At 38.0% G+C, this 14,445-nt stretch overlaps 1 protein-coding gene across 1 annotated transcript in view; it reads right to left on the reverse strand.

Moving 5' to 3' along the window:
* Nucleotides 1-330: 330 nt before the first annotated feature.
* LOC135208671 (uncharacterized) overlaps nt 331-14,445 on the reverse strand; it is a 42,351-nt gene continuing 28,236 nt past the window's right edge. Inside the window, exons 9-21 of the mRNA XM_064241102.1 lie at nt 14,031-14,201; nt 12,900-13,012; nt 12,357-12,581; nt 11,079-11,677; nt 10,411-10,541; nt 9,135-9,462; nt 8,656-8,883; nt 7,890-8,109; nt 7,414-7,505; nt 5,092-5,222; nt 3,411-4,034; nt 2,978-3,164; nt 331-1,857 (exon numbers count right to left, since the gene is read on the reverse strand). Coding sequence (XP_064097172.1) covers nt 1,674-1,857; nt 2,978-3,164; nt 3,411-4,034; nt 5,092-5,222; nt 7,414-7,505; nt 7,890-8,109; nt 8,656-8,883; nt 9,135-9,462; nt 10,411-10,541; nt 11,079-11,677; nt 12,357-12,581; nt 12,900-13,012; nt 14,031-14,201 — 3,233 coding nt within the window. The 3' untranslated portion in view covers nt 331-1,673. The remainder of the gene's footprint in view (nt 1,858-2,977; nt 3,165-3,410; nt 4,035-5,091; nt 5,223-7,413; nt 7,506-7,889; nt 8,110-8,655; nt 8,884-9,134; nt 9,463-10,410; nt 10,542-11,078; nt 11,678-12,356; nt 12,582-12,899; nt 13,013-14,030; nt 14,202-14,445) is intronic.

Consider the following 14,445-nt stretch of genomic DNA (forward strand, 5'->3'; position numbering starts at 1 on the left):
CGCTACACTGTTTGTGGGATGAAGTACGAAGCGCTAGAAGACAAGAAACCTACCATCATTACATTTAAGGTGAGTACCTAAACATAGTCCAGATCTTTAATGACTTAAAAAAAAAAAACACGATTTAAGATTGGTTTGGCTTAGCGGTTATCATCTACTTAGTAATAGGTTAGGTTGTCTTCTTGTAAATAACGAAGCTTCCCTCTAGAACTGGAAGGCTTTGGGATACACCTACACACAGACATATATTATATATACACATATATTCTTAAAATTAGTATGTGATGTCATGTTGTAAATATTCAAATCAGGGTAAGAAAATTAGTGAAGTAGACTTAGATTGTATTTTCTTGTAAGCCGGAAAATATTATCAGAATAGTACTTAGTAGCTAATATTCACTGCATTCCAGGAGACCTATTATACAAAACTTCTTGTTGATGTAATGTATCAGCCAATACTGAGTTGCTAACTTTTTTCGTATCCCATTTATTGATAATATTTGTATGTTTTTTTTTTATAATTGCGGTGTTACCATGTATGGTGGTGTGTGTTAAAACTTTGTATTTGATAGTCATTGTAGGTCCATTAATCATACATTGACAGGAAGGGTGTAATCACACTCAAGTGGACATAATAATAGTTTTGTAAATTCATTAAACATATTGTTTAAGAATTAGTTTCGTTACCGAAATGCGGAGATGAATAAGCAAACAGCAATTGTGATTTGGTCAAAGTTACTATCACCAGTTGGGTTACAAATTTAAGCATTTAGCATTAAAAAATATAATTTTCTTGGGTTAATCTTTATTTACCAGTCATGTTGCCGGTGACCTGTTTTCTTGGGCTTAAAAAACAATAAATCAAGAAAGTTTACAAGTTATAGCTAATTGTACAGTAGGGCGCAGGGAATATAAATTTCTATACAGAATTTGAGCTCGAAAATGCTCAAAATATATTTAAAAACTTGAATAATTCAATTTTAATCCCTTACAAATATCATCCCTTAATAAGATTTTTTTGTTTTTGGTTTTGATTATTATGCAGCAGTTTTGCTGAAGCAAAAGTAACGAAGCTAATACATGCTATTTCATCGTTAGTACTGGCATAGCCTAAAATTGAAATAAAAGACAAAATTAATTCCACAAAGGCCTTTTACATTTTTTAAGCTGTGTGAACTTTGCCATCATCATTGTACATTACTCTGAAGTGCATTACTGGTATTATAAAAGTGAAATGTTCTTGTTGTTTGTGAAATAAGATGTTCTTAGCTTAGTAGAGAAGCGATTTGTTATTATTGAAGATAGGTTTGTACCATACAGTAAACCTGGTTGGAGAAGGCACACATACATCACAGAAATATTATAGTGAGTGGGTAATTTGCAGATAACTTCTTTGATCCGTTGTTTTCTTCCTAATTTTCTGGGGTTTTCATTTACAGTGTTTATATGCCACTCTTGAAAGATTTGTTTGCACTTGATTTAATACAAGAAATATGTATTAAGGAAACTGCATAGAAAATGAAAAATAAAGTTATCAAGTGTTGCCTATGCATCCACTCACTCTAGGAATATGAACAAAGTAGGAACAGCCAATTCATGTTGCATTAGAATTGAGCCTATCAAAACATGATGAAAACTTAGACTTGACCACAAAATGTGAATTTGGTTTGGGTTTACTTGATGACACACTTGACCCCTGCTATCTCCTTCACCTTGCACCTCTGGTCCCAAAGGAATCTGCATCCTAGAATGTTTGACTCGCTGCCCTGGCACTTGAGTCCTGAAATCTTGACCTCTGGCCCTGTTGGGTTAGGTGGTACGCTGGTGGGGGTAGCCGATAACAAATCGTGGCCTTCCCTGTGGGTAGAAAAGGGTCTTGGTTATTTGGTGAGCGAGTGAAAATGGGAACATTGTATGTATATATATATAGATATATATATATATATATATATATATATATATATATATATATATATGATATATATATATATAGATATATATAGATATAGATATATATAATATATAGATAATATATATATATATATATATATATATATATACGTGTGTGTCTGTGTATGTATTATATATATATATATATATATATATATATATATATATATATATATATATACGTGTGTGTCTGTGTATGTTTATATAATTATATATATATATATATATATTATAAAATATATATATATATATATATCTATATATATAATATATATATTATAGTATATATATATTCTATACACACGAGAAATTTGTACAAATAGGGGTGTTTCAGGGGAAAATTTTCGGACCTTCATTCGTTTCACATTCTCTCATAAGGCTCATCCACATTCATCAAACCTTTTAAGGTGTCTGTGCTATTTTTTATTTTTATTTTATCTTGCACAATCTTTATTACTATTTCATTTTTGTCCTTATATTGTTCACCATTTCAGCCATTATCTTTTTTATCTCTCTTTTCTTCACTTGCTTCCAGCGACTACATGTTACTTCCATAAAGGAGAGTTGGCTCAATAATCTTCCAAGCTTTACCTGTTCAGTGATATAACTCTCTCTCATCCTACCAACATCCACTACATTCGCTTTCAGATCCCTATGCGAATCAACCGCTTCTCACTGTCAGTATACAAATAAATGGCTCTCTCCCTTTCAGATTCCATCTACCCTTACAACCCTTCTCGTGGACAGGGTTTTTTCATTTTTCTCTTTTAAACCGGTGTCTGAAGCCTGTGTCTGCAAAACTTGTACCTACATATCTATAATTCCATCCAACTAATATACGTTTCACTACCATAAACCCACAACAGACTGCCTCAGACTCATTTTTACATCTGACTGGTCACTATCCCCTCTACACGTTCCTCTTTGCAATAAGCTTTGAGCAAGAAAAGTGTGGGATGTCAATATTGAAGAGTACATTAAATTCATCTCCATCAAAAATTAACTGAACAAGTTAATCTTCACTTACTGCATGTGTTGTCGAAGAAGCGAATTGCACACAACCTTGGCTTCGTCAACTCCCCATCCTCCATCATCACAGATAGAACTCTGTTCGAGTTTTTCGTTCACTGTCACCACAACCTGGCCCTCCACACTAACCAGTCCTTCAGAAGTTTTGACAATGTTGTTCTTAAGCTGGATGTTTGTGTTTGCCCCTGAAATAGCGATACAAGTTGCCTTTTCACTTCATCATCTTACTAGCTTGAATGGCAAAACCTGTGTAAACTAATTTGCAAGTTGGCTATTTGTTTATTAGTCTGTTCTTAAAAAGAATTAACTTCTAGTTTATTCTGACCTTTTCATTGCATATCTGCTGCAAAAGAACATCTATTGGATATTTGTCATTCAGTTTTTATGGCTTTGTTTTGAAAGATGGTAATTTACATTCTATATATACTTACAGGGAGTTTTGTCTTGCTCAATACCTCTCTTCTTCCGCACATGGGAACTAAAGTGATAATCTGCTTGTCCAGGGTTCAGATTTAGAGCCCTGGGTCTCATTCCATGTCCCTCAGAATGGGTGTGATTTTCTGAGTGAGTGTGGTTTCCCGAGTGGGTGTGGTTTCCTTTATCATCATCATCCCGTCGTCCATCACCCCTTCTTGAAGGAGATCCTGAAAGTTTCCGTTGGCCGCCATCTCCCCTCTTCATGCTGGAACTCCCCCACATTCCACTCTGGAAACCACCTTCAGAGCCGAAGCTCCCGCTGGAACCACCTCCAAGGCCGAAATCCCCACCACCAAAACCACCTCCAGAACCACCCCAGCCAGAGCCTCCAGAGCCAGAACTTCCCCAGTCAGAACCTCCAGAGCCAGAACTTCCCCAGTCAGAACCTCCCCAGCTGGTGCCTGGATTGTAGTCAGATCCTTGGTTAGAGAATCCATCAGTACCTCCCCAGCCGGTGTTGGGCCAAGAATTACCATCAGGTCCCCAGTTAGTGGTGTCGCAAGTGCAAACAGCCACTTTGTCATAAAACATGGTACCAGTTACAACGCTGCGCTCACCACGGAAGACCCCACCATCCTCTGAAATGAGAAAATGGCAGTAGGTTAAGATTATGCCAAAAACTAACCCCCCTGATTTTTCACTTTTATCAGAAATGACCTTTGGTGAATTGGAAAATCATTTAATTTCCAGGATTAGATGACCAAGTTTTATGGCAGACCCGTTTTTACCATTGGAGAATGGTGGTTAGTTAGTTATCCTTATACCTAAAAATAGAAGAATATAACTGAATATAACTTTTTATTTCTGCATGTATACATACACACACACACACACACACACACATATATAATATATATATATATATATATATATATATATATATATAATATATATATGTTGTATATAGCATATATAGTATATAATATATATATATATAATATATATATATATATATATATATATATATATATATATGCAAACACAAAGATTAAGCCGCAAATGTGACTTCACATCCAGTTCACTTTACCTTAGGAGTAACTCACACCTAAGTGAATTCTTCCTTGAACGAGACTCGAACCCAAGAATTTTCTATTTAAAGGGGAGGAAAGAAGAATATACGCTTTTGGCTAAGTATAGAATGGAATCACGGCGAGAGCCGAAGCACTAATTGTATAGAATTCCGAATATAGTTATTCCCAAGGTCAAATAATCCAATCTTAAGGGTATTGTTGCTTATTCTTTGTGAGTATTAAAAAGTTTCGTGTGTACAAGTGGCAAACCTATGATACTGTGCACGTCTTTATAAATACTATTACTATATATATTTATATTATGTCTGTGTGCGTGTTTGTAGATATGCTTTTTGGGCATAGCCTATATCATAACCATTTCTCATGGAATGTTGATGGACATGAGATGGAGGTTTTGCGGACACGATCTAAAGTTTTTGAAACGTGTTTGGACGACAGAAAACAAATAAATGCATGAAACACTTATAATGAAATAAGTACACACACAAAAACAGATGGCACATATGTTTAGAAGAGGAGAAAATCGTCCGTGAAATGAAGGAGTTGTAAACATAAACGTTTCACCTTTCCAGGTATTACTTTTCCCCATCCAAATTTCACTGACCTATGACCCAGTAGTAGGGTTTCGGGTCTTGTTTGGTCAAAGCCATGAATTGTTCGAACGGATTGCTGAAGAACTTTTGATCCTTTTCATCGTCGTGTGGAGTAATCAAAGACAGCGCTCTCTCGGCCTTCCTGAAAAAAAGAGAAAGTTGAAAGTCTTTGAAAGACGTTTTTTGAGTAATATAATGTGATATTTAAGTGTTGTCAGAAAACAAATTAATGTATTCAGTGAAGTTATGTGACACGTGCACGTGAACAAGTAAAGCCTGGCAGGCCGTCTCATAATTTCTCTCTCTCTCTCTCTCTCTCTCTCTCTCTCTCTCTCTCTCTCTCTCTCTCTCTCTCTCGTATGCGTGTATGTTTATTATTCCTTTGCACGTCCTGGTTATAAGCGAGCAATCGTAATCCTCATGAATGGCGCTCCCTAATGCCTTTATAATATGGTACAAATGAGAGAGAACTACAAAATCATCTCTCTCTCTCTCTCTCTCTCTCTCTCTCTCTCTCTCTCTCTCTCTCTGTAATGCCACAAGTGTCTGACTGTAAAAAATACGAAAAACACTATGTTACTGGCATAACTTAAATCCATATTGACCAGGGCTCAGGCTTGTACTAGACTTGTTATCAGAGATACTTTGTTTTGCTCGCAGTAGTTTGGTCTTTGTGGGTCTTATGCCTCTGCGAATTTCCAGATGGATGAATGCATATTATGAATTTCATAAGCAAAGTCATTATCATCATATTACAGGTTTCGCTGGAGCTTTTTATTTGTTTGTTTAAGTATTATTTATATATCTTTACTTCATTTTTTTTTTATTGTCTCCATTCCTGCATTCCTCTCTCGCTCAAGACACCAACTTTTCTGTCTGGCTGAAGCATGGTGTGTGCTCATTTTACCAATATTATTATTATTTATTTTTTTTTTTTTTTTTATCACAGTCCTCCAATTCGACTGGGTGGTATTTATAGTGTGGGGTTCCGGGTTGCATCCTGCCTCCTTAGGAGTCCATCACTACTCTTACTATGTGCGCCGTTTCTAGGATCACACTCTTCTGCATGAGTCCTGGAGCTACTTCAGCCTCTAGTTTTTCCTAGAGTTCCTTTTTCAAGGGATGCTTGGGATCGGTTCCCATAGTTGCTCCTCTGAGTTATGGATACGATTTCCACTGGGCATATCCCATATCCTTCTTATTTCTATTTTCAGGGTCTTGATACTTATCATCTTTTTTTTCCCCTTTCCTTCCCTTCCACTCTGGTGTCCCATGGTATTGCGACATCAATGAGTGATACTTTCTTCTTGATTTTGTCAATCAACGTCACGTCTGGTCTATTTGCACGTATCTCCCTATCTGTTCTGATACCATAGTCCCAGAGGATCTGTGCCTGATCGTTTTCCATCACTCCTTCAGGTTGGTGTTCGTACCACTTATTACTGTGCAAGTGCCGGGCATTCGCTTGCTATGTGGTTTATGGTCTCATTTTTCGTATTGCACTTCCTACATATGGGAGGAGATGTTATTTCCATCTATGGTTCTTTGAATATATCTGGTTCTTAGGGCCTGATTTTGTGCCGTTGTTATCATTCCTTCAGTTTCCTTCTTGAGCTCTCCCCTCTGTAACCATTGCCATATGTCATCGCTGCCAGTTCTTTAGTCTGTCTCATGCTATTGTCCGTGCATTGGTTTGTTGTGCCATTTCCTCTGTTCTGTTTGTCATTCTCTTGTCTGTATATTTCTGGGTCTTCGTCTACTTTTATCATCAGTCCTCTTCCCATGCACTCTTGAGCCACTCGTCTTCACTGGTTTTCAGATATTGCCCCAGTGCTCTGTTCTCGATGTTGACGCAGTCCTCTATACTTACTTAGTCCTCTCCCTCTTTCCTTTCGTGTTATGTATAGTCTGTCCGTATTTGCTCTTGGGTGTAGTGCTTTGTGTATTGTCATATGTTTCCTAGTTTTCTGGTCTATGTTGCGGAGTTCTGCCTTCGTCCATTCCACTATTCCTGCACTGTATCTGATTACTGGTACTGCCCATGTGTTTATGGCTTTTATCATATTTCCGGCGTTGAGCTTTGACTTGAGTATCGCCTTGAGTCTCTACTATATTATTATTATTATTATTATCATTATTATTATTATTATTATTATTATTATTATTATTGAGAAGATGAACTCTATTCATATGGAATGGAACAAGCTCACCACAGGGGCCATGGACTTGAAATTCAAGCTTCCAAAGAGTATGATGTTATTAGAGAAATTCATCGGAAAATATTAAATTGATGGTTGGGAAAACGAATAATTTACGATGTCATCATCTCTTACTTTATGCATTTCATCTCAGTCGTTGGATCCGGTCCAGGAGTTTTCAGAAGGAGTCCTACTTCTTTTGGTTTGCTCATAACCAATTCCATTTTCTGAAAGCAAATTTTATGAAAAAAAATTATTACCTGACTTTTAAAATTTTTTAGATGAAGTTGATATACCATGTGCATTGTTGTTACTAACCACACATACAAACAGATGTCTGTTTATCTGTCTATCTTTGTATACTATATATAGTACTTATATATATATATATACATATATATAATATATATATATATTCATATGAAACAATGGACATGCATGTCTTAGGAGTGACACAAGACGCGTATATTTTACGTATATGCAGGTATATGAATATTCTCAAATGCATTTGTGAAACCTCTGACGTATTTAAGACTCGTATTTGAGTTCCAGTGTCACTATGTCACAACTGGAATAGAAGAGGTTATTAGCACTCATATTCAGAAGCTCACCATTTGTATTAGGCCGGCAATATCTTCAGCGTCGAGTTTGATTATATCCATGTAAGACTTGGAAAGTTCCAGGAGGTCGAGGTGGGTCTGGTTACCGGTTAAAGAAGCCGCCACTCGTACCGATACGTTGGTTTTCAGGAAGTCCATGGCTGAGGTGATGGTTTCAGCTGTGATGGCAAAAGGAACCGACTGCTGTTGTCTCAAGTGTTCCACTACCTCCCTGGAAGGGTAGAAAGGTTCGTGAAGAATGATATTTTGCGAAGGGGCTAATAATTCAGAATGATGTGCTTTTGAAGACTAGTAAGGAGAAGCTCTCCAGATTGTTTTAGGCTGACGTTAACACTGATTACTCTGGCTTTTAGTTTTTCATTGATAGAAATTGTCATTACGCGGTGCCACTGATTTTGCAATATTTACAGTTTAGTTTTAGTTTAGTGGTGCAAAGGTTCTCAGAGCTGATGGTGAGTAACACTGGGTTTTAGGTTAACCAGAGATATAAAGTTGCGGAAAATTGTATTTAGTGTTTTATCGGCTCTATAGTACTATTGGACGGCGTTGATGACAAAAGTTACGATTTCAGTCGATATAAATCACACAATTCTGCTTTGGAATAAGTCTTATGAGACTTACTGGGTCACTAATTGAGGTGAATGATACAGAACCTCGTAGTACAACACTTAACCATCATCTGACTGCAATGTTATAAACACGTATGTCGACTGACATAAGTTAGACTTAACTTGAAAGTGTATCCGTCCATACTCACCCCACGAAATCCCCACTGGGCGAAGTCCACGTCTGCAGAGGCAAGAGTACTTTAGGCCAGTCTCCGGTGACGGCCATGGTGAAGACTCTCTTGATCAGCTTACGAGTGCTCAGATCGAGGAAGCTGAGCTCGTCAAGATCCTCGGCCGAGGCGCCTGATGCCAATCTCGCAAAGATCTTCATCATCATCATCTTAACTGGGCTGAGTCTCCGTCCTTCACCGCCATACCTTGGGGGGAAAAAGTACGAGTTATTCGCTTAATGATGATGAAGTGTATTATTATGTCGATCGATGTGCTGTCTTTTGTTTCAAGTTGAGAGTTTCAGTGAGTGATACGAATTATTCTTCCCTTAATAATGACGAAGTACTTTAATGTTGAGATTGTATACGTCACAGCTGTGTAACCAAAGCTATGAGGAACAGTAACGGGTCAAAACAGAATAATATCAACTTTTGTTTTTCATTTGTGAGATGTTTACCTTCCTCCATCTCCTCCCCCCATCCCCCAGCTGTATTTCCCTCCGAACCTCCCTCCGCCGTTGTCGTCATCGTCAAACTCGCTGAAGAACCCTTCTGCAGAACCACCACCATTGCCTCCCCACTCGTTAGTGAATTCCTGCCCGCTGTCCGAATAACCGGTCTCTCCTGGGAAGTGGATGCTCTGGAAACTTCCCTGGAACTGCGGAGAAGTTTTCTTGAGCATGGCAGCAACCTTCGAATGGAACGCCGCTGCGTGCTTCTGTTCCTTCTTGCTGTCTGTCATGTTTAGGTTAAGGAGGCTGCCTTTATTGTCTGACTTCATCGGAGCTGTTTGGGGAAAGGAAATGAAGTGCGCCGTTAATGTTTGAAATGTTGTTTGTTTCGTATTGCAACCAGGGTATTGGGTAATACAGTTATAAGCACAATAAGCGCTGAAGTTGTATTTACTGTCCTACTCGAATTTAGAAAATAACCAAATACACACATCTCAGTTTCATGCCGGTCTTTGGCGCTGAGAATTAGCGTGACATCAACATTAACATTCTGTTAGGGAGCACTGTTAGTACACTGTTTCAGAAATCATGTATTCCTCTTATGTTAATATTACAGCGTTAAATGTTCCTCATACAGTATTTTAGATTTTAAAAATCCATATAGCTAATATTCATCGTACTACCTACCTATAAGTGGTATTCGCTTAGTGAAAAATATACCTTTCACTGATTTTCATCAAGCGTCGAATTACTCTTAATCAAATAAATTATTTTAGTGCTTTACCACGTATGTGGAGTGGTGCGGGAAATGATATGCATATTGCATATTACGTTTGCTTAAGGGAACGTTTCGTCCCTATAGTCTATGCCAATGCTTGGTGTCTGTGTAGCCTGTACCAACATCATGTTTGTATAGCCTATGCGAACATCACGATGTCTGTGTAGCCTGTGCAGACATTATGATGTTTGTAATCATTATTGTAATAACCACATATCAGGTAAAAAGTGATTATCAGAGTCTGTATATTAAGATGTTTGTAAGTAACTTTTATACCTTCGCTGTGTGTGTATTGTACAACCTTCTCTCTATAGTTTTGGACATAAATTTGTAGCACTGGGTGCGCTGAACAAGCAATCTTTAAATGACTTATTTAGCCACCTGGCAGTGCATTCCACATGAACCCTACAGCAGTGGAATCTGACAAAGGGATGTTAGTTTCTTTTGTAGACATCGTCATATTTTCATTCCAAGAGGGATTCACAAATGTGTATTAGTACTTACAGACGGCGGGGCAGTTTTCCTCGTCTTTGCCGTTGGAGCAGTCAACCACCGCATCACATACCCAGCTTTCGTCCAGGCACATGTCCCTCCCACCGAAGTTACAGTAGACTGTCTCGCATTTTGCTTGCTCCCTAGAGCGTCGAAAAGGGCGAAAAGAATAAAAAAAGGAGACGTATTAGTTCAATTTTGCTCTTAGTTCCGCTAATGCTAAACTTGAACGGTCTTCGTTTTGGAAAATTTTGTACAGGAGAAAAAAAAATGTCACAATTTGCAATGATTATGATAGTTGCCTCCTCTTTTTACGGTCTGTAGTAAATTAACATTTGGAGAAAATCTTCTAAAATGGGGCAGATCTATCAAACATGGGAAGATAGTAAGAAAAACTTGTGTTGACAAAGGGTATTACTCATATCCGCACAAATTATTTCACGTTCACGTCGAGATCTCAACTCTGTTCAGTGAATAATTCTGTGGATTGCATAAGCTTAGAGACGTAGTTGAGAGTGTATTAAAGTGGTTCGGTCATGTAGGGAGAACGGAACACGATGAGAATAAATTTGAAATTTTGAAGGAAAGAAGAGAGGTTGAATGGGTAGTCGTTTTTATATCGTTGTTCTATTAATATTCTAAAAGACCTGTTCATAAGGGAAATAAAAAGACGCTCTTACTCGTTCTTGTCTGAGGGACGCGGGGTAGCCGCCGCAGGACCTGGGTTGGAATTCAGCATGCCAGGTAATAGACCAGAAAGGAAGCCAGTGCCTGCGGTTTTGACTTCTCCAAATTCTATGTCGGGTTCTCCATCACCATCATTATCACCACCATCATCATTATCGCCATCATTATCACCATCATCATCTCCACCTGAATCATTAGAGTCCCCGCTACCGTAACCATCACTTCCGCCAAAGCCTCTCCAGACATTTCCCTCGCTAGATCCTCCCCAAGAGCTGCCACCACCACCAGGGTAACCTCCAGGGTAACCTCCAGGGTAACCTCCAGGGTAACTTCCAGGGTAGTCAGGGGGTGGGGGCGGCCGAAGCTTGGGCATGGGAATTCCAGCCTCGGTCAGGAACATCTCGAACATCATGGGGTTCATCCCGTAGCCAGGCATCAGGATCTGGAACAAGTGTTTCTTCAGGGATGTGGACAGTCCCTTCATGAGGAAGTACCTCACGAGGCCTTCCTCCTCGACGGCCTGCGTCAGGAGGGAGTCGGCGAGCTCCAGCAGGACTTTTGTCTTGTTGTTCTCGGCTGCTGGTCCTGGTTTCTGCAGGAAATAAGAGAATGAAGTTTATTTACCTAAATTTGTGCTGATGTGATATTCAGTAGAAAGATAAGAGATAACATCACTGTAATTTGAACTTATTATGTGAAGGTGCGATATGGAAGACATAAGATTTTATTCTTATGATCTGTAGGAAGTAAAATAATAACGATAATCATATGCCTTTCTAATCAATAAAAAAAAAACAAAGGAAATTAAATTCATAATTTTCTGGTTAGGAACTGGAAATAAACAGAAAATTATGAATGGCTGTGATGTACAGAAATATTAAAAGATATATATTTTGTACGGTCCTAATCTTTTTAAACAAGGAAATAAAGATCACTGTGTGCATTTACTGTCAGAGGATTAAAAAAAATTAACCATTTTTCGGTACTAACTACAGTAACCAGAGTAATAAAGATATATTTTGCGCCGTTTTAATCTTCATCAACACGGAAGCCAAGATTACTGTGTGTCGCCATTGTGTGAAGATTGAAAATAGAGGAGGACTATTTTGTGGTACTGATCTTCAGAAACAAGTAAAGATCACTGTGTACCGTTATTGTCAGAAAATTTTAAGAATAATACAAAAAAATAATAATAATAATTTTGTGGTACTGATCAAGACCGGTATTCGTGTGTGTGTGTGTGTTCTCATGTCTGTCCGTATTTTACGTACAGTGGGATTCACATCATCCAGAGAGCTTCTGAGATCCCGAATGACCTCGACAGTCTTCATGAGCAACGAGTTATAAATCGTCTCATCGTCGTCGTCCTGATCGTCTGAACAGAAGCCCATGGCTTCCAGTTTACCGGAGTAGTCCTTCACCTTGTGGTAGTTGGTCATGGGTTTGTCGAGAAGGAACGTAGGGATAGGGACGAAGCCGCTCCTCCTGCCGTTTGCCTGGAAATATAAAGTGGAATTTAGACGAGAGAGAGCCAAAGTTCTTTATTTATTATGTCTCTTTTAGAAGTTCTTTACTTATACTTGTCTTTTAGACGATTCTATGCAACGCAACAGGACTGCAATGGGAAATTAGGTGAGAAGCAACCATATCAATCATTATGAGAAAAATGAGGAAACGTTTTTTAATTGGGTTCATGAAAATGACAAACTTTGACAGTTGCCTGGCTGTATACAGAAACCCCATAAATATAATCATATCCTCTCTCTCTCTCTCTCTCTCTCTCTCTCTCTCTCTCTCTCTCTCTCCTCTCTTACCTTATAATCGTAGGCGTTTATCCAACCGGATCCCCAGCTGATGATTGTCGCATCCCGACCGTCACTGTCGCCATCTGGTAGAACGAGGCAGTTGTCTTTCGCTTCAGTCGGATCTGTTCAGTAAATCTCATCAATATCATTCACAAGAAGCTGAGGTGCGTTCTGGTTTGATTGACAGGCTTTTTTTTCAAAAGTTATTTACATTTTTATTTTTATTCATTCATTCGTAAGTTATCTTCGTTTACAAATGACTATTATCTTCTTCGGTGTTTCCTATTATTATCTGTAATTTCTTTCAAATGAACGCCACATTCTTCGGAAGCTTGAATTCCAAGACATTGGCCCCTGCAGGCCTGTCCCATACGAATAGGGTTCATCACATAAATAATCATAATAATGATACAGGTTTTATTGAAAATAGTGGTTATTTCAGCCACGTTTACTTTGTATAGAAGTTTCTCTACTCTTATTACTGACTTTTCTTCTGTACTCAAGTTGGCTATTAAAACGCCAATGGGGGATTCGTGTCAAAAACGTGGTATTTGAGAAATTGAATGTATTAAACAAAATGCAGTACAAATTGTATCTTAAGCCTAGTGGACAAAAGATACTAAATGACTCATTATGGATTCCTGAGCAAGAGGAATCCTGAATGAGTCATTTAGTATCTTTTTGTCCACTAAGCTTAAGATCCAGTTTGTAGTGAAATTTATTTGATGTATTCAATTTGACAAATACCGCGTTTTTGACACGAATCCCCCATATGGCGTTTTGATAGCCAACTTGAGTACAGAAGAAAAGTCAGTAATAAGAATAGAGAAACTTCTATACAAAATAAACGCTGCTGAAATAGACATTACTTTCAATATTTTCATTAAAACCTGTATCAATGAAGGCCTTAATAATAATAATAATAATAATAATAATAATAATAATAATAATAATAATAATAATAATAATAATAATAATAATAATAATAATAATAATAATAATAATAATTGAGATAGGTTGATATTCGTGTATTTACAGTTGTATGTATAAGATTGTCAAGGGTAGAACTGATAAACATTATACATATACATATACATTTTATTGCCATATTCAGAATACAAACCCACCGCTCTCACTTACCTATGTAAGGCACTTCAATCTCAGCCACGGCAAAATTGTTAGTCCTGTTGGAGTCTTTGGTCTTGTTATAAGGATCGATTACGAAAACTGCCAGGTAATACTGATCAGGTACACCCGTGGGAATCTCCAGACCAGTAACCGTGACGTTGATGGATGCATTTTTTGTTAGATCTGAACACAAAGGTAAAAGGTCTCGGTATTAGTCAGAGTATGTGCCGAAGATGCAACCCCCTTAGGGGTTAGAGCCGTCAGGTGCTACACCGTAAGCATTAATTAAGGTTCTCTGTAAAGTCCCCTCGGCCCCTAGCTGCAACCTCTGTCATTCTATTCACTGTACCTCTGTTCATATTCCCTTCCATCTGACTTTCCACCACATCTAACAATTGTTTCCCAGTGCAACTGCGAGGTTTTCCTC

Source organism: Macrobrachium nipponense, chromosome 35 (assembly GCF_015104395.2).
Source record: "Macrobrachium nipponense isolate FS-2020 chromosome 35, ASM1510439v2, whole genome shotgun sequence".
NCBI classification, from domain to species: domain Eukaryota; kingdom Metazoa; phylum Arthropoda; class Malacostraca; order Decapoda; family Palaemonidae; genus Macrobrachium; species Macrobrachium nipponense.